Source organism: Pygoscelis adeliae, unplaced genomic scaffold (assembly GCF_000699105.1).
Source record: "Pygoscelis adeliae isolate BGI_AS28 unplaced genomic scaffold, ASM69910v1 Scaffold241, whole genome shotgun sequence".
Lineage (NCBI taxonomy): Eukaryota > Metazoa > Chordata > Aves > Sphenisciformes > Spheniscidae > Pygoscelis > Pygoscelis adeliae.
The window spans coordinates 1,761,182-1,781,861 of record NW_008824056.1 but is presented as its reverse complement, the minus strand read 5'-3'; the positions used below and the strand labels follow the sequence as shown (position 1 = coordinate 1,781,861).

The 20,680-nt window shown below is 38.7% G+C and overlaps 1 protein-coding gene across 3 annotated transcripts; it reads left to right on the top strand.

Moving 5' to 3' along the window:
- Window positions 1-90: 90 nt before the first annotated feature.
- On the top strand, window positions 91-15,805 carry MFSD1 (major facilitator superfamily domain containing 1). 3 transcript variants are annotated; one of them, XM_009333924.1, is made up of 14 exons: window positions 91-200; window positions 564-606; window positions 1,166-1,233; window positions 2,070-2,178; window positions 3,349-3,451; window positions 4,169-4,267; window positions 5,067-5,178; window positions 6,174-6,230; window positions 7,345-7,501; window positions 8,607-8,704; window positions 9,038-9,150; window positions 9,645-9,692; window positions 10,435-10,495; window positions 13,961-15,805. In XM_009333924.1, the coding sequence occupies exons 1-14, from the start codon at window positions 91-93 to the stop codon at window positions 14,091-14,093; spliced, it is 1,311 nt and encodes a 436-aa protein (XP_009332199.1). In that variant the 3' UTR covers window positions 14,094-15,805. The 3 variants fall into 3 exon arrangements, with proteins under 3 accessions (XP_009332199.1, XP_009332200.1, XP_009332201.1); XM_009333925.1 differs by lacking the exon at window positions 13,961-15,805 and adding an exon at window positions 12,968-13,757; XM_009333926.1 differs by lacking the exon at window positions 13,961-15,805 and having other exon boundaries at window positions 10,435-10,499.
- The last annotated feature ends 4,875 nt before the right edge of the window (window positions 15,806-20,680 follow it).

Below are 20,680 nucleotides of genomic sequence, written 5' to 3'. Positions count from 1 at the left end.
GTTTCTAAGTACTTGGATACTTATTCTGTGTCTCTGTGATTACCTTCGGAGTAATTACTTTCTTTAACCCCCCCCTTCTTTATGTAGGATATGATGGTGAACACAGCTCAGTTCATGGCGCTCTATGCCTGGTATTCCTGGCCCAATGTGGTTCTTTGCTTCTTTGGAGGTTTTCTGATAGACAGAGTTTTTGGAATACGGTAAGTGTGATGTTAGCGTCACTCATGGTCAATGAATGGTAGACTTAAAGTGCATGTGAAGTATAGGCTTTATAATATAATGTTTTTTCAACTTGTAATAAGCTTTTTCAAATTTTTTTTCACATGATCTAGGAATTTCCACTGCTATAAATGAGCTTCCTTTCCTTTATGGCTTAAATAAAGTGGCTTCAACAATGCCAGTCTGTACTACCTTTTTTAAGGAAGCTGTCAAGCTGTAGCATTTATTACGGAGACCTTTTATTGCATATCAACCTCCCCTTGTTTCCTTGCTGTAGGTCTAATGTAGTGTTTTGTAGGAAAAAGATTCTAGCTATGCATTAAGTGATTTTATTTTTCTTACAGGTTGGGCACTATAATATTTAGTGTCTTTGTTTGTGTCGGGCAGGTAAGTGCAAACGAGAGCGTGAAGCATAATATGTGTCTGAAACTTCTCTACTAGGGGTGGGGAAAAAAGCCCAAATGGCTTCTTGCATAGTAGTGTGTGTTTCAGATGGGAGTGGGCAGGTGAAGAGAACTGAAATGGGAGAACGCTGAATTTTATTGGGGTAGTTGGGAACAGATGGGGCAACTGGTAACAGAGGACCTTGAAAGATGAGTGAAATAAAAATGTGAAGGAACCAAATGTTTTCTCCATTTAATGTGAAACTACTGTGTAGGTGTATTTGGATCGGGTATGATGATAAAGGTGAAGCATGACTTGAGCCTCGAGAGGTGTTTTCTGAGTGCAGTTTCAGGGTGGGCCAGGTTGGATATTGTGTAGCCAGCAGGATGATGAATAAGGCAGAGGGAGCAAAGGCAAAAAGCTAGGAGTAGGAAGTGGGTGTGAAGTATTTCTGCAGGTCTGGGAAGGGAAAAGCATTTTTGTTTCTCTTTTGAGATGGTTCTAGTTTGTTCCATACTTCAAATATAAAACTCTAACTTTTCCTTAAATGTTTATTTGGCAGGTAATTTTTGCTTTGGGAGCACTACTCAATACTTTCTGGATGATGGACATGGGCAGATTCATATTTGGGTAAGTTTAGAAGAGTATAGTATGTGCTCTGTGAGGTAAAGACCATCTTTCTGTGTCCTAGAAAACTGCTACCGTGTTTACATTCGGAGACAAAATTGTTGGATTTTGAGGTATCTATGAAGTTGAGGTATGCAAGATCTTCAGTCACATTCTCGGTCTAACTTAAAATTAGAAAGCAAAAAAATAGGACTTTGCAGGTTTTATTGAACTCAGAATTTATTAAACTACCCAAATAAAGAAATCAGTAAGCTGATAAAACTGTTAGTCCTCCTTTTCTCTTAAATCTTACTTTCCTGAGTAAAAGGAATTCTTAGCAACAGCAAATACAACAGGGTTCCTATGGTGGCAAAAAATGAGAGCAAATGTCAGAAGAAATACCTCCAAGTTGTAAATGTGCCACAGCATAAAAATGTTAGAAAATCTGACCAACTGTACTGGGGGGTGGGCAGATGACTCCATTGAATTCTGATTCCAGGTAAGATGCCTGCTTTTGGTTTCATTTGGGTCAGGATCTATACCACTTGGTTCTTTAATGCGGAAGAGAAATGAGAAGCTGTTTCCCATTGATTTAATTTCTGTAAATGATCGAAGGCAATTATAATCACTCCTAGACTACTTAAGATACCTTTTAATTATTCTTAAGACACTGCAGTTCTCCTTTGAATTGTCTTTAAGACTTCTATTGCCTTGTATATATTCATTAGATCTACCTATACGCAGATACATTTCTCTGAACTACTGTCCTCTTGGTATTGCCAGCAACTGATGGACTGCTTCCTTGTTGCTTTGCATGTTGCAATTAACGTGTTTTCTTTTGTGCCTTCCTTCTTTTTTAGAATAGGTGGAGAGTCCTTAGCGGTGGCACAAAACACATACGCAGTCAGTTGGTTTAAAGGCAAGGAGTTAAATCTTGTGTTTGGATTACAACTAAGCATGGCCAGAATTGTAAGTGTAAAACTGTATAGCTTTAATTCATAGACTTTAAGGTGTGTGGCTTGCCTTGGCAATGAGACAGGTGGAAAACAGCATTTCTAATGCTCCCTAGGGTGTTTTAGTTAAAAATGGATGCGAAATTCAAATTTAAAATGTTAAAAATTTGTGGTAAATAGGCAAAGGATACACAAGGAAATGAGTTAAGATTTCTTAGAACGTGTCAAACTACTAAAGAAGCCTGGTGATGTTATTAGTGTAGATTACTGGGTGGGACAGTCACAGTGCTGCATTTCATCAGACTAATTGATTCTTGGCATGTCGTAAAATGTTGGCTTAACTGAGTGTAGCTTGTGGTTTGGGGACTAAGTGCAGGCTCTGATGAATGAGTTGGGATGGCTGCTTTAAGAAACTCCTATCCTTATCTGCTATTGTAAGATATTTTTGTCCCTGTTACTGGTTCTGATAGGAACTGTGACTGCATCTCAGCTGTGCCGTTTTGGTTTGAGATAATCACTTAAACTGCTGCTAGAGGTGGGTTTATGCTAACACACCAGTCTGTGAATGAAGAGAGTGGAGACGTGCCTCTCCAGTTAGGGGTCCTCTTCAGCAGCCTGTGATATCTTACACCACTGCAGGTATTTACCTTGGTAAAAGAGAGTTAGTTAGTCACAGCTGGGCCTGGGTTGATGTTCATGCTGTTGCTGATTAGTGGTTGCCTCATCTCAGCTGAACTGTAAAACTGTCTGTTGTTAGCCTTGGGATTGCAGCCATGGATCCCTTCTCTAGGGGAAGAAGGGGGAAAAAAAAGTGCTTCTTCCTGATGCCTCCCAGGTGGGAATCCTGTTTGCTTTAACATGTGGTATTAAATTCAACTCAGTTTATGAGCCAATGCAGTGTATGATTGTAGGTTTTATGGCACTTCTAATGTCTCCATTTAAACACTGTTAGAGTTGTATAAAATTTCAGTTTGTGACAGTATATTATTGCTGCAATGGTTAACTTATTACAAACACTGACCAAAGGAGCAGGGAATAATTTTCTCATTGTTGCTGGTGGTTTATGTTCCCTGTGTAGCATCTTACCTGTTTGTTTTAAACACTGTTCAATAAGCAGTCTGCCTAATGTTCCTTTTGAATTCATATAATTGTGAAATGTTATTCTTCACGAGTCTGTTCTGCCTAGGGGAGCACAGTGAACATGAATATCATGGGATGGATATACTCTAGAGTTCGAGATCTTCTGGGGTATACTGGTCCCAGTACTCTTGGGTTAACTCTCATGATAGGTCAGTAATATTTTGAATTGATGTCACCTGCTATTTTAGGATTCTGAATTTGAACAGCATGCATACATGTTAATGACTTCTTAGTAACTCAAAAGTAGGACAAATATATTTGAGACTAGGAAGAGCAATTCAAATACTGTTTGTATCAATAATATTCTTATGCAGAGTGTATGATTACTGCATCTGATAAAATGTTATGTGATTTTTGTGGTTGCCAAATTCAAGTTTGTGTCTTATGGAGATGAAACATTTAAGATGCTTTGAGTAAAGGACAAACTTGAAGAATTTTCTGAAAGGTATCATGTCAAAGCTTGTGTGTAGTTGTCTGATGTGTAAAAGTGAAATTTCAACTACCTTTGGATCTGTGTTCCTTTCCTTCAGAGCCATGGGTGTTGGTAACAAGGCCCAGGCTTGGTTTCTGTTATTACAAGGTACAGTTAAGGAGCTTGGCTGTGCTGAGTGGGAGGGGTAGTAATGTTTTAAATAAATGTAGGTACATGTAGCTACTCTAGTTCAAGGCAGATGTGTCTCATGCCGCAGGCTTCACTATTTACACCTTACTCTTGAGTTGTACAGCTATTGAGTCTTATACCTAAGACAAGCTGGTGTTAAACTTAGTTTGTATTAGATATGTAAAGGTATGCTACACTAGTTGTGCTTAAAAGCCAAATTACTGCTTGAGTCAACAATTAAACATGTCGCATTGCCTTCTTGCAGGTGGCGTAACATGTCTCTTTTCACTGACCTGTGCATTAATCCTTGCTTATCTGGACAAGAGAGCAGAGAAGCTCCTTTGTAAAGAGCAAGGGAAAACGGGTGAGTGGTGTGGGCGGTGTGGCTGAACCTGCCTTGGGCTTCGTTCTTTCATTCTGGAACAGACCCTTCCAGTTACTCTGTGCACTGTGCAGGTTTGCATTTTATGTAATCCAGTGGCTGCTGCTTAACATCTTTTTCACAGTTATAGCTGTAATCATAATTTTTAGTTCATTTTTATCAGTAGGAAGTTTTGCAGTTTTAAACATCTGTTTACAGGCAGATGCACCGTCATCTGCTTTATTTATAAAGCATGTGGAGAGCCTTCCAGTTCACACTAATTTGATCGGTGCCATTGCCACTGGTATATTGTTTTGTTGGAATTGGTCTTATTTCCTTTAATAGGTGTGCAAAACATGCAGCTCTTCTCCATCAATGTGTGGTGTTTTGAGTTTTCTGTGTGGGAGAACTTAGACCAATTAAAAATAAACTAAATGTGATATCCAAGTAAGAGCATGTAACATGAGGCTTCAGACATGAATTTTACTAGCTGATTAAACATTTCCTTGAAAAAGTGGTTTGTATTTAATCCTCCTGCGTAAGACTTTCAGAAGCTTTAGAGAACTTGTACATCCAGCTTAATGTAGGAGAGACAATTTGTTCTTGACTTCAGCACTGTTGATTTAGGACTTGTATATTCTTAACCGACTCTTGCTGTGTAAACTTTAAACAAGAGAGTAGATAGTGGCAGTAATATATGCTTTAGTAGTGACTTGTGATCACCTTAATGTTTGTTCAGTGTGGATGAATTTCAGATATGCTTATGCTGACTGAAACAATATTGTCTCTTGCCCCACTCCAGGTGAAGTGATTAAGCTAACTGATGTGAAGGACTTCTCTTTGTCCTTGTGGCTTATATTTGTAATCTGTGTCTGTTACTATGCAGCGATTTTTCCTTTCATTGGACTTGGAAAGTAAGTCTCTCACTTATGTAGCTATTCCCCTTGAATTTGGCTAACATTTAAATTAGCTACTTACAAAGGGAGAGGTTCAGGCTAATATTTAAGAATCTCAGATGGCTACAGAACCACTGGTCTCCCAGCAAGTCTGTGCTGTGGGTTGTCATTTCTTCTGTGGCATTGTTTGCTATACTTGTGGTACAAATTAACACAACTCCTACTTTCCTTATCTGCTGAGCTTTGTGGGAAATACCATTGCTTAACATAGGCTGAGTTGTTAGAACTCAAAAGCATAATGCATGCTCCATTTCCTGATTAAAACTTGATACAGATTTAAAGCACGGTGTGAGTTTCGGTGTGGAAAACTGTGGACAGCTGTCATGTAGAATTCCTTCCATACTCATAAACTATTGACTGAGTGTGAGGTGGGGGCTTAAATGTAGTTACAACTTTGGACTGAAGTTCTCTTACTGTGCTGACTTTGGTATATATTGTTTCAACTTGAAGCATTCATATGTAGGTTTCCCTTTTGAACCACGTGGCTTCAGTCAAATGGGTTTTGAATATACTTGGGATTAGAAACAGATCTCTTGAGCTCAATGCCTGTTTTGTGTTGAGTGAGATGGAAAAGTCTGAGATGACTTGGAGAGGCCTTACAATCAGCAATGTAGATGCCTATTTTTTGCTTGTGCATGTATTCTAAACGTTCTCACTTTGGTCTTTTACAGTATGCTCATTGCTAATGTCTCAGTATTGGATTACATGTTGGTTATGTACTTGGGCTGTTTTCCCCAAAGTGTAATTTGAATAGTCCTTAGGCAAAAATTTGCAGAGCCTGATAATAAGCTCCTAAATGCATTATAAATGAGGATCTGATGGGATGTTTGTCAAACCTATATAGCTGTATTTAAAAGTTTCCTGTAAACTAGGTTGTTGTGTCTTTACTTTGTCTAGCTTAATTTTTCTTTCAAGTCATACAAGTGTGCATTTTTCTAAATCTTTTTTTTTAGGGTTTTCTTTATTGAGAAATTCAAATTCTCATCTGAAGAAGCAAGTGCAATTAACAGGTATATTGTGGTTGATTTAACAAGTGCTACTTGTTAAAGGTGCTACTTGTTAAATGTTGATTTAACAATGTGCTACTGCTGTGTTCTAGGGGGTGTATGTATCTTTGGGCTTTCACCATGTGGGAGGAAGTTTGGGATCATAGAATCATAGAATCATTAAGGTTGGAAGAGACCTCCAAGATCATCGAGTCCAACCATCAACCCAACAACACCATGCCCACTAAACCATGTCCCTAAGTGCCTCATCTACCTGTCTTTTAAATACTTCCAGGGATGGTGACTCAACCACTTCCCTGGGCAGCCTGTTCCAATGTTTAACTACTCTTTCAGTAAAGAAATTTTTCCTCACATCCAATCTAAACCTCCCCTGGCACAACTTGAGGCCATTTCCTCTCGTCCTTTCGCCAGTTACTTGGGAGAAGAGACCAACACCCACCTCGCTACAACCTCCTTTCAGGTAGTTGTAGAGAGTGATGAGGTCTCCCCTCAGCCTCTTTTTCTCCAGGCTAAACAACCCCAGTTCCCTCAGCTGCTCCTCATAAGCCTTGTTCTCCAGACCCCTCACCAGACCTCGGATCTACTGTTGCAAGTGGTGACTTGCATTTAAGTGGACAGATAGATTTCACATGGCCCAAGGAATAATTGGGAGGTGTGGGTATTTTTTTAAATAAAAATGTTTTAGATGCTCACATTGAGGAATCAGACAGAAAAGGCTCTATCTGAAGGGTATTATTTTGGTATTTGGTGATTCCCTTCTGAGTGATAGAAATAGTTTAATAGCGGCACTAAGTTAACTAAATTTTCCTAGTTTGAAGATGAATTTGTGATGTGGCAAAAAAACAAACAAAAAAACCCACCACCACTAAAACACTTGGTGGTATATGATTCCAAGAGCTCAGAGTATGTCACCACTTCCTTGGATGTTGAATGTTTTCGTGTCCTCAGACCTTTTGGGAATTTTGAGTTCTGGAGGGTTTTTTTGTGTGGTTTTTCTTATGGCCTCACAGGTAACGAGGGAATATGGTGTTTTGTCTGGAGGCACTTGTATTGTGTAACACCTAAAGCTGCCCATGGCTAGCTGGTGTTCAGTTCTCTTATTTTTATTCTTTTGTAGTATTGTGTATATCATATCGGCATCCATGTCCCCAGTCTTTGGACTCCTGGTGGATAAACTTGGAAAGAATATCATCTGGGTTTTATGTGCTGTAATAACTACACTTGCTTCTCATATTATGTTGGCTTTTACCTTCTGGAACCCCTGGATAGCAATGGTAACTAATTCTCTGAGACTTATAGCTAAATATGATAAAGTAAGAAATAGAGTTGACGATGAATTACTCTGCATAAGTTGCCACTGTGTTCTGACTGTTTAGGTAGTCCTCAAAACCTATTTTGATATCCCTGACTTTAAGAAGGATATACTATATGAAACTGAGTTTAAAACTAAAGATGGTGAAAAAGCCAAGAATGCATAATGCAGGCAAAACTAACGTGAGCTATCTGCAGTTTAAAGATAACACTTCAGGCTTTGGTGTTTCGTGAAGGGAGACAGTAGTTATGCGTGTGTGTTTTGAGGTGGAGAAGATTGACTGCTGTCTGTAGCAGTAATTCTATAGTTGTTTAGTGTAAAAGGGTGTTCAGCTTCTTAGGAAGTATGGGATCAGACCAGAGGGCTGGATGGAGTAGCAATTCCCTATCCCTTCAGAGAAGGCCTTAATTCATTGCAGTATACACAGTTCAGTGGTGCTCTGTTGCAGAGGTCTGCTCTCATGCTTCATGGACACTCCTTACACTGGCTATTACTAGATTACTGTGCTAGGTGCTTGCTTTTCTCCTAAAACTTGTTCTTTTGGTGTAGTTCTGAAGCTTATTACTATCGTATAATTTAAACCACTTTCAATGATTTTAAACTGTCTCTAATGTGCTGTATTGGATAGTGGTAAACCTCAATAAAAATCTTTGTTATTGATTTCCCCTTCCTAGGGCAGATTTCCTGAGAAATTGGTTTTGAACTAAGGTTTACAGGCTTAAATGTGGTGCTCACCAGTATATCAGGGTTAAAAACAGGGTCCTTGTTTTTCAGGTATTTTTCTAGTGAGTTGCAGCATTGATCTTTTCCTCTGGGTATTCATTTCAGGCTCTTTACTTAATGCTAATTAAATAGGGTTTAGGTTGTGGGTCACTCCTGGAAAAAGTTCTCCCTCCTTCTAGATGTGCATATTTATTTAGAACAGTATTGCAGAAAGTGTTGCTTGAGCTCTTTTTTTTCCTCTTTTGGGAGAAGAGGAAAACCAATATGTTCATTTATTAGAACTTTACAGCAAAAATGTGGTTTTTATCTAACATCTGTTTACTTGTTCTTATTTATTTCACCAGTGTTTGCTAGGAGTGGCCTACTCATTGCTTGCCTGTGCCCTGTGGCCCATGGTGGCCTTTGTTGTTCCAGAACACCAGCTGGGAACTGCTTATGGCTTGTAAGTACTTAGATCTGTCTGCTTATGCTGCTCTATAGTGACCATGTCCTGATACTTTTGAACTACTGAATATCAAGCAGTTCTAACACGTTAATGGTTAATAATTCCTCCAAGTTCAGTCTAGCAGGAAGTCTCATGTAGTTTCAGGATGTACATGTGTGGTAGAGCACATGGTTGTGGTAGATGCACAGAAACTGCTGCAAAAATGTGGAGTCTTGACTATCATATGTTGTAACAAATGGGGAGAAGTTAATCTCATTGTTCCGTGCCACTAATGATGTTTTCATTAAAAATAAATTTCTACACAGTGGTAATCCTTTGTTTATATGTTAGTATGCAGTCTATCCAGAATCTCGGTCTGGCAATTATTGCTATAGCAGCTGGGATGATTCTGGACACAAAAGGATACTTGTTTCTTGAAGTCTTCTTCAGTGCCTGTGTTTGCTGTAAGTATTAAAAACATTGAAAATGGATTCTGTACATTCAGGAAGTTTTATTAGGCTTTTTTCTTAATATTTCCTGTAAAACAGTAATAACTTTTCTTATAGTTAGAGGTTTCAACTGGGACAATGTTGAAAGTAACTCAAACCTAGTGAAGTGTTTTGTGGTTTTCTTGAAGGGCTTTAGTGTGAGTAGTTTCAGTGTTTCAGAAAAAGAATGAAGAGTGAGTAAAAGGGTAGGTGAATGATACTCTTGAAGGCTATGTTTATGAAGGTTGTTATTAATATAACTAGAACTAAAATAACCTTTTCTGAATTAGCATGCTGCTTATGAGCATAGTGGAGTTTTCAAAAGCAATGAAGAGATGCTGCTGACAAAAATGTCCCCTCAGTTACGACTATCATGAAAAATCTTAGTTGTTGCTTGGTTGTATGTTAAAGCTGTTCTTCTGTCATTGTTGTAAATTTATTGTCAGCTAAAACTGTTCCCTTTTTTTTAGTGTCACTAATAGCTGTAGTCATGCTGTATTTTGTGAATCACCTCACAGGTAAGTAAGTGTTTTCAGCTTCTCTTGATATTTGTTTCTATCATAATTCTTGAAGTTATCAAGCTGAACTGTTTACAGGTGGTGTTGTACAGTCCTGTCAGGTGCTATAGCTCATGGCTTTGGTACCAGGAGCATCTCTTGATGAGGCCTGTCCTTGTAACATCATCTTTGTAGATGCCGTGGTGTATAATTCCCTGAGCTTTGCCATGATGTTAAATCTCATCAGCAGGGCAGTGGTACCTATCCCTTCAGCTGACTTGAACAAATGTGTAGGATATTCTGTATCTCTTTCTAAACTGCGTATCAAACTTGACTGTATATGTATCTGCAAATACAAAAACTTAATCTGTAGACTTTCCTTCAAATAGCAGTGTTCTTTCTCAGTTGTTTTTTTGAAGCAGTAATTACTGAAAGATCTGGAAGGGGTATTAACCTGTTTCTTTCAAAGTTGCTTCCTCTTTCTTTAGTTTTATGGGGTGTTATAGTGAGTGGTAGAGAAACATCATTGTTACTCAATAGAAAACTGGATCAGGCTTGAGAGCTTAGTTTGGGCCCTGATTTTGGTTGCTCAGATGGTTATGAACACATTGCTTTTTACCTCAGTTTTTACTTTTACAAAATTACTCCATTGATTTCTTTTGTCAAGGGCTCTGAGAACTTCTGTAGTGAGGTATGATATCAAAGATATAATACAAAACCACCAATTTTGAAAGTTTCAAAGTGTATATTACTTCTATTGCAGGTGGTGATCTCAACTGGTCTGCAAAGAAAAGGGAAAAATTGCAAAAAGTAGCTGCAACTGAGTAAGTATAAAGAACAATAAGAACAGTGTCCTTATGAAATGTTTAACCTGAAGTAATTAAGTAGATTACTGTCTGAAGTCAGTGTCTTTTGTAGGTCTGTCATTTGTATTGAATGTTATCTTCTTTCTTACCAGTTAGTAGTAGGATTTCATATTCCTGCCTCCTGTGAATGAATAATTAGAGGAAGTAGCAATTAACCAGGTGTCCTTTCCTGGCACTCTTCCTTGCCATTTTTCTTCATTTCAGTGGCCTTCCAACTGAGTGGAACTGAAGTGTGTTTAAAAAATGTTGTATTGCTTATTTAAAAATGCGCTTCATTTATATGGTGTGTACCTGACCCAGTCAGTGGGAAATGTTACCTGGGTTTAATGTCAGGTAATGCATAGACCAATTTTTTTAAAGTGTCATTAAAAGCTAGAACTCTCTTCAGAAGAAACTGCACTCCAGTCACTTCCCCTTCAGTTTCAGCTTGCTCCTCTTGCTATCTTATTTAGAAGTCTTAAATCAACCTGTCTCTGAAAACCATGGCTTGAGTCTAAATTCCAGCGCTAATGTGAAACTCAGTTTGTGGTCAGATCTGTGTCATAAATGTTACTGATTACAGTGAAAAGTTGCCATTTTTAGAAAGAAAACGGGGCAGGGGTATTTCAGTAAAGTGGAATCCACTTCCTTTAAAAGGCAATGGATTATGTGAGGTGGGCTTAGGGCAGAAATTGTTGAAATAAGCAAGTTTTGACAGTTCATGCAATTAAGCAAACTTCATTCTGTGGGAGACTTGCATGTCCTGCTTTCCTCTCTACAGAAAATAAGGACAGTGACACTCTTCAGAATAGTAACTTAAAAAATTCTCTTCCTTGGTCTTCACAAAACATTGGTGACATGTTAAGGGTCCATTGCTGTGCATAGCCCTAACAGCTGGAATCGGGTAGTCTTGCTTTTTAAGAGTGTTGTTTGAGCAAACATGAAGGTATTGGTCACCTTCTGTTGGGATATCCCCTGAGTTCTAGGGCACTGGATTTATTCCCTTTGCACAGTGGAAAGTTTACTTGCTTTCTTGTTTGCTATCTGAGAATCCTAAATGAGGGGTAAAGCTCTCAGTGGATATGGAATGCTGTACAAGGGAGTGAAGCACTGGGTTAGTCTTACAACTTCCAAAATAATTGCCTTGTATTGGGGAAAGAGGAGAGAAAAAAGCATTATATGGCGAAGTCCATTAAGAGATGTCACCTTAAAGGCAAAACAAAAGACCCTTCCACTCCAACTTCTCCATTATCTACTTAATTGTCTAGAAAAACTGCTTTTTTTTTAAGTAGACATAATGTAAAGTCTGTCCATCAGACTGAGTTTGGGCAGCTTAGTTTCTGTCCTGATGACCTTGTTGAAGATGCTTCTTCTAGTAGTGTCGTAGCACCCAAAAATTCTGTTACCTTTTCCTAGTTCTAATGAGTGCTGTGAGGATTAAAAACAAGTGCATTGGAAAATGTAATGTCAATGGGGATGAAGTCTTGGTTAATTTATTGATTTTTTTTTAAATGTATTTAAAACAAATATTTAATTTGCTTAAGGGTAGAACCAAGTCTAAGAAATCTGAGGTTCTGCTCTTCTGATTTGAATTTGATTTGAATGTGATTGAGAACTGTTGGAGAGGGCACAGTATATGCATTTTGTGACTCTAGTCATAGTTTAACATTTGTCATGTGAAAGAGTAATTCAATATGCAGCTATGTCACAGCTTTCAAGACATCTGTAGAATTCAAGCTGCTTGTATGTGAACAACACAGAATTTTTTTTCTTTTGAAATGCTTTCTGTTCTGACCTAATTCAGCTCAGTGAGTCTCTTCAGATTTTAAAGTTTATTTGCCTGTGATGTTGTTGGAATTCTTTACTTTTTAATAGGTAACTACACTTCACCTGCAGATATTGTACACCTCACAGCTTATATATAAATTTGTTCCAGATAAATACTTTGCTAACAAGACATCTCTTATAAATGGACTTTATGGATTTCTCAAAAACTAAACTTGTAACTGTCCATATGGTGATACTTATGTTAGTTTCGAGAAAAACAAAAACACCTGTCAACAAGGTCTAGCCAGGTGACTTCTGGTGGAGTGCAACATGGTTTTGATTCTTGTCCTAATCTGTGGGCTTGTTACACATCAGGAAAGCTCAAGGAAACCAAAACCTCACCAGACCCGGTGAGCATGATAGCTTAGTTGTGATGAGTATCATCCTTGAGCCAAAAGGTCACAGCCAGTTTTTAATAGAAATGCAACAAAAAACACATTGTACCCAGGAGCAAAGGAATTCTGTGTCCAAATAAGACTGCTTTTCAGTCTGCCTGGCCCATGTGGGATGTGTGTAACACTTCCAGTATTTACTGTAAAAGATGGCTTTATATTAGTGTGTGCTGTGGGATATAGTGTCTTAGAACAATATTTTCAGTAATTTTTATTACAATGTTTTTTGCAGAAAAGAAATTTGAATAGCAAATATCATCCAGAAGTGGGGAGCATTTGATCAGCATCATGTCAACTTGAAGAATTATAGTGGTGTTTAGTTTGGTGGTCAGCACTGGACAGTAGTTCTTTGGAAAAGAAACTAACATGCTGGAGATTTTACAGTAAATGGCTAAATTTTATGCTTTGTAACCAGTATTAACTAACGCCAAATCATCTCTTAGTTGGAACACAATGGGTTTACAGCGTTTTACACTGTTTAAGGTCTGTCATTGGAGAGGGTACTCTGCAACCCAAGACAAACACGTTCATCTTAGAAGACACTTAATACTAGTCTTTATCTTATGTGCAGCACTACCATTTTCGTGGGTGTGGAGATTTTTTAACATAATGGCATTTTATGTTCTGTAATAAGGTTCATTGCCTTACAGAGCTTAGAAACGGGTCACTTAACTACCTTTGTCACTGTCTTAATGCAAACCACTGTCTTAAGCTAAGTGTGTTTAGAGCTCTGTTCGGTCCTCTTTCTCTTTAAGACTTACGTGGAAAATGAGCAACAATGCCCTGGTCAAATATTGACTCTTTTGTAGGAGACTGCTATTAATTCTGAAGACTGCTGAGCAGTCTTTTATTTGCATTTTTGACAATTGATTCTTTTTGTATTGTAATCTTTATTTTAAGGAGTGAAAGCTTGTTTAATAAAGAGAGTAAAAATTATTACAAAAGCTCACTGAGCATGTTGTAATCTGTGAAAACCAAAAGGTTTATCTTTCTACTGAAGTCTTGCAATCTAAATAAAAGGAAACTGCAGAAACCAGCTTCTTTCTTTCTTTACACTGAGTAATCCATACGCATCTCTTAGTCTCTTCTAATCTGATATCCAGTATTCATCTATAAACACTACAAGCTTTTTCTGATTATTAAAAATAGCACTGCATACAGAAGATAAAGTTGCTTGGGTTTGCACTCCTCAGTGCAAATATCTTAAACCAATTTTCTTTTCCAGAGTGGAAGAACAAGAGAGACTCAGACGTCAAAATGAAGATGACTTGGCTAAATTACGGCCAAAAGCTGATGACTTCAGTTTAAGGAATAAATACCTCTCCAAACTAGGTGCTCAGATGTTAGTAACAAAGTAGGGGTTTTCATAATGAAGAATAGAACAATGAGATGTTTATTTTAAGAACTTGGCTTATTGTTTCAAATAGCCAGCAAATCAACCTCTGATTAAAATGCTAAATGCATGCTTGTTCTCAGAAATGAAGTCTCACCAATGGTAATTAAAAATCTAATGAAGAAAACTAATCAATGTCTGGCGGACCAAATAAGTCGAGGAGCAGGCTTATTATGATGCATAATTCTTTTTATTTTTTTGCAGCTACCAGATAATTACTTTTCCTATTTATCGACAATGGTACACAGAAGTGTGTTGAAACAGCATCTTGCCCCACTTGCAAAAGCGGCTATATGTTGAAGTTCCTGGTACACAAAACTTTGTTTCCAAGTACTGACAACTACCGCAGCAAAAGCAGAGTGATGCACCATACTTTTCTGCAAGCATAGATCCTGTTTTTAAAATACTTGGCTTAAGCTCCCCCTCCGCACTGTGGGTAAATAACACAGATATCAATGAAGGACCATCTGGCTGTTTATTTGAAGCCATGAGCTATGTACTACACCCTCCTGTCTAAAATACTTAGTGAGTGGCTTGAGTCGATAGCGAAGACTTGATCTCTTCAACAATATCTGAAATGTGAAAGCTTTGTTTCAGTAATCAAACTGCTGTGAAATGAGCCTTGATATGTAGGTATGGGTTATTTAGCCTCTCAAGTTGGACAACTTGGTTACTGTGTTGGAAATGGTCTGTTTCATTTTTCTTATGGAAAAATGTAAGGAAGGACTACCTTTTTACTTCGGTCCAAGCAAATATTTCAGAGGAAACCAAACTATACAATTTCAGTGTTACAGTTCAAAAAGTGCTAGCCCTGGAATTTAATACCAGGTCACAGGCCTAGCAATAAACCTCATGTAAGTCCTGATTAATGTGAAAATTGATGTATTTTTAAGAGGTTGTGACTAAAAATGATGAAGAGTTAAATGCAAGAACTGAAGCTTGGCATTCAGTGGAAAAATGTTCAGTTTCGTAATGAAACTTAACGCTTTCCCATAATTTCTGTGGAAGACTTGTTGCTGAATAGGTAGTTCCTACTAACTCCTGCAGAGTACATTTTTCTTTGTTTTTGTTACTTATAAAGGCTTACTCATGTAATTGGACAAACTATTCCTAAACTAAGCTAATCTTACTTTAAAAGGCAAGAGCATCTGGCTTTCTGGAGCACTAGGTACACCAAACGAAGAGCTTTGCTATACAGGAGCACAGGGGTGAGTGAGCTTTCCTTGGCTGACTTCAGGACTCCTTATGTGCCACAAAATGCATAAGAGCCTTTGATGAATTGCTTGACTGCAGAGAAAGTAATTTGTTGTAATAAAAATGTTACATTATACCTGTAATATTTTTTTGCTTACAGTAATTTAAGCAGACCTTCTGGAACTCATAGTCTTAAGGTGTGTTTTTTTTTTTTTAAAGATACTTTTCAGTGGAGATTTCTTTCATGTTCCTGAAAGACTAAGCCAGGACTATTTTGGTTAATAGTTCTGTATTCTGAAGAACAATCTAGGAAAATAAAGTAGCAGGTTGTGAACTATGCTGAGCTTGCTGCCAAAGGGGAGTAGTACACTGACCTGTGATAATTTTTATTGGTGCTTTCTGTGCTCCCTTTGAGAACCAAGCACTATCAGCTCTGAGACTGGTTGATGCAAGTTGGTTTGTTTTTCCTTGTAGACTTGTGAATTCTGGGTCTTTTTTAATAAAAGCTTTAAATGGATGCTGGCACCTGTATTTTTCTTACCTGTTTCGTGATGTGTTGTTGCCCTTGGTGGTTGTTGAGACTTATATATGCTTTTTTTTTCTTTTTAAATGAGCATGACTTCTGCTTTCCCCTGAGAAATATGTAGAGTTTCTGGGGAAGTGTATCTTTGAGGATCCAAAGGCAAAGTTTCCCCCAGTTGCCCCCACTGATGGGTTGATGCATTTTTTTTTTTCTTGGGGAGAGAGGGAATTAGATTCTTGTTTTTCTATTGCTCTTCTTCATCTCCTTCAGCTACCTGCTTCTCCTCTAATTCTGACGTGTTACAGTTGTAGATAACTCTTTCGCTGTTACCCGTACATTGGCATTTTGCATGTGACATGACAGACAATAACTGTGAACTTAATGTTTTGTTGAAACTTTATTTTCAGTTCCTAAATTCTCTGTACCCTTGAGCATCTTGCTAAAGTACTGTGGTGGACTTCTGCAAGTGGTGTAACTTCCCCTATCAGCTCAACTTCAAATGCCCTCGCCCTTCCTTTCTGAGGGATTTCAGCCCATTGATTTCCTTTTACCTTGCTTTTTCAGTTGTGGATGTGGAGCATGGGAGCCATCTGGCTGTTGTTCCCTTATCCCCGATTCCTCTAATAAATTTCTGGTAGGATGGAGCCTTCCTCTTTCTATTGCCAGCCTTTTTGCTTCCATCCCAGCGTTAGAAAGTCGTGACGCTGTGTTTGTGCTTCAGACTTTCAATGCATACTTCATAGTTTCGGGTTGATCATCAAGAGGAAAAGGGATTTTTGAATTCGGAAATTGAGTTTGGTTTTGATAGAAAAAATCTGGTTGTGATCATTGTGGGAGGGATAAGGCCAGCAGCTACAGCAGCGAGTGGGCTGCCTGTCTTGGCTAGGGGAGGGACTGTTCGAGCATGAGCTGCTGGAGTGTTACTTGGCAATGTCTGCACGACTCCCGTTTGCAATGAATTTGGAATGGCTTGAGCTGAAAGCTGCTTATCTTTATAAGACTGTCTTTTTTCCCCTGCAAAACTTCCCTCAACAGCTTCTACACCCACCAGCCTGAGAAGCTGTTTGTACAGTATGGCTTTTCTGACTTTTTTTTTTTAAATACAGAGTTTATAGGTTGGGCTCTGCTTCTGGACTGCAGTGGTCTGACTAAATTCTGCTAGTGGATATGAACACTTGTCTGGAGACGTTTATAGAATAGTTAGTAAATATGGTAGTAAATAGTAGTTCAACACAGTATTTTATTAAAATCTGGAGAAATTTCAGAGGGAGGTGTAACTTATGAAGAATATAAATGGTGTTACCTATCTCTCTGCTATTACTTCTGCTGCTCACACAGGGTACCCCCAAGCATGGGGGACTCCCAGAGCTGCTGTGGCTTTTGGGTGGTTCTGTTCCTTTCCATTGGGTGTGGCATGTTTTTCTTTCTCTTTTGATATGTCTTTTCTTCAGGGGCTGTCGCTGGATGTTTCAATAGGCTTTCTCATTTCAAAAATTGGTTAATATTCTATTGCATATCTTACCACTGTAGGTGCTCTCTTACTGCTTCTCCTGTTGTGCAGATGGTCAAGCAAAGAGGCAAAGCAGAGCTGCTCAAATGAACTGCATCTCTGAGTAACATGAAAATCTTTATTCCTCATATGTTCACACTGTGTTCTGTTGGATGGGGCAGATGTGCATTGGTGTGAATGGGAAGCCAGAAAGCCCTAGACTTAAGTACACACGGTGTGCTCTTTCACGCAGACCTCTTCAAAAGGAAACGTTTAAAGCACAGAAATACTCTGTAAATATTTAAACTTGCCATGCATATGAATCATGAAATATCTCTTCCAAGCATTCAGTAGTGGAGTAGCTGCCTGAGTGACACTGCAGTGCTTCAGATCTTGTGTTGTTCTCCAAGCATGCAAATGTTTTTGCACATTTGAGATTTTTTCATAAATACCGGTCACTAAGAACAACAGAAGCATTTGTGCCATAAAGATAGTACTTATGAACAAGCTTCTTATCCTCTAGGACCTTGAAAGTTTTATAACAGCAACAGTAGTGAACTCTTCTTCATCCTGAACCTCCCAAGGAGCCTGTCTTTGAGATGGCACTAGAGCGAGACGGCAGGAATGGTTTTGTTTGTCATTACCCATGAGGAACTGTGCCGAAACCAGCTTGTGTGGCCTGCTAAACAGCTGTCAGAAGTGGTGGATTTCAGTTGTTACCAACTTCAGTTGAATTTGAATCAACAGATTAGAAATTCAAGTTGCTCTGTCTCATTGCCAAGCCTCCATCTGCTGAATGTTAGAGAAAGAAATAGAAGCAGCCTTGGCTGACTGGGTGGCTAATCTGGATTACCTGGTTGAGTTTGCCCGTGTTACTGTAGTTACACCAACTGTGCTCAGATGGGGAGAAAGCAAATGCACTTCTGCCCAGAGTTCCAATGGAGGTGATCTGGAACATCTGAAATAAAGGTTTTGAATTTTTTTTTTATTTAAATAAGGAGAAAGTGTTTGTAAAATAAGTCAAAGTAGTTCTGTCTGTTTAGTCTGGTGTCGTGGTTTAACCTCAATCGGCAACTGAGCACCACGCAGCCCCTCGCTCACTCTCCCCCTGCCCCAGGTGGGATGGGGGAGAGAATTGGAAAAGCACAAGTGAGAAAAACTCGTGGGTTGAGATAAAAACAGTTTAATAATTGAAATAAAATGATAATATGATGATAATAATAATACACAAAGGAAGTGATACACAGTACAATTGCTCACCACCCACCGACTGATGCCCAGCGAGTCCCCGAGCAGCGGCCCCCCCCCGGCCAGCTTCCCCCAGTTTATGTACTGAGCATGATGTCACATGGTATGGAATGTTTCTTTGGCCAGTTTGGCTGTGCCCCCTCCCAGCTCCTTGTGCACCTCCAGCCTTCTCAGTTCGTAGAGCATGGAAAACTAAAAAGTCCTTGGCTAGTGTAAGCATTACCTAGCAACAACTAAAACATCGGTGCCTTATCAATTTTGTTCCCATCCTAAATCCAAAACACAGCACTGTACCAGCTACTAGGAAGGAAATTAACTCTATCCCTGCTGAAACCAGGACATTGAGGAAGGACATCCACTGCTTTTGTCTATTGAGCCAGTCTTCTCATTATACAAGAGCACCAAATCAGGTGCTGCTTGCCCTTACTAAACACATTATTGTTTTTTCCTAATTGCCTTCTTTTCCTTCATCTGCTTTGAAGTGATTTTCAGGGGGATGTCCTCCATAATCTTCCTAGGAACTGAAGTGAGACTGACTGGGCTATAGTTTCCAGTCTTCTCTTCTTGAAAGATGTTCATAGTCTCTTGTAGGGTCCTGCAAGTATGTCGTATTTGTCAATTTTGGGGTTGGGGAGGAGGAACATATTCCCCCACCCTCCCCTGAAACATTCTTCTAAAAATTCAAGGCCAAGTTGTTTCCTATATCCACTCTCCTTTCTTCCCCATAAGATATCCCATTGCCATGCAGTAAAACTAGTTTGGGTCCTGCAGTCCTACCACTGCTGAGGTATATAGGTATCAGCGAAACTCCAATTAGGAGATGTCATTGCTCACCTTTTTTGTACTATCAAAGAAATCACAAAGGCACCTAAGAATCTGCCACCTTTATTGCTTATTGTGAAGTGCAATGCTTGTTTCTGCAGCTACGTGTCACAATCCTCTCAGATAAAATCTAAAATGCTCCCCAGTTCATTTTTCTGATACCTACTGTTCAGACTTGCCCAGTCACCTGTCACTGAGAATAAAGTCATTATTATGGCATAAAGGACTCCTTAAGTCATTATGGCTCTCAATATGATGTAGTTCCAATGTACTGAAAGCCCAGTGTCAGTTTATTGGCTATAAACAAGATATAAGGTTTTCTTAATCACAAGCTTTGCCAAGGGACAAGTCACTCTTAATTTGTTGGTGGTCTCTGTAGGGACTGCCACTCTGAAATTGAGTTGGCTGTACTTGCTCTTCACTGACAGCTGATAAGAACTTTCATGATTCATGGTTTTGTCCTTGATTTGCTATACTTCACAGAAACCTGTCTGGGGGTCACCCAATTGTACAACTCTATCTTTTGAAGACATCATTTTTTCATGTCAACCTGTACTTCTCTTATTATTACTGTGACTTGTTGTTCAGTCAAGGAGGATCTCTGCTTGTTATACTGAAAATTCTGAGTTAATATTACCCAAGCTTTTTACTTTGGTTGACTACAGCTCATCAATAAAGTCATGAGTGGCCTATATCCACCCAATTTTATACCAGCCTGAGGAACTGAATTTGTTTGGGAAACACTTCTTCAGAAGGATGTGGGAAAGTTGATGAAGTAGCAACTGTTTTTCTGGGATTTGTTGTTGTTGTCGGTATCAATTGCATTTTCAGTTTTCCAAGTATTTCCTTCATGTAGTACATCAGTGTTCCACTGTGTCTGATCCTAATATTCATTCAAAGTGAATTTGGTTTGATCTGTTTTAACCGTATGGGCATCTTAAGTTGAGGAATGACATTTTTTTTTCCCTGAACAACTTGAAAATAATATAGTTGCAATTTACAGAGGCTAAGCAATTACTTCCAAAGCAGGTATGTTAAAGCAGATGACTTGCAAGAGACTTGAAAAGGAGAAAAATCTGTGTCTTCCTTTATCTCTTCATGCAGGAATTTACTCATGTTTCTTCATGGAGAACAACATTTATCCTTTGAGTCCCATTTTATAAACTTAAGGCAGACCTTACTTTTTGCTATTCTGTAGAAACCTGAGAACTATGCATGCACAAATAAAAATGAGGGGAAAAAAATGAGAGTTGGGGGGGGGGGCAAATCCATGTAT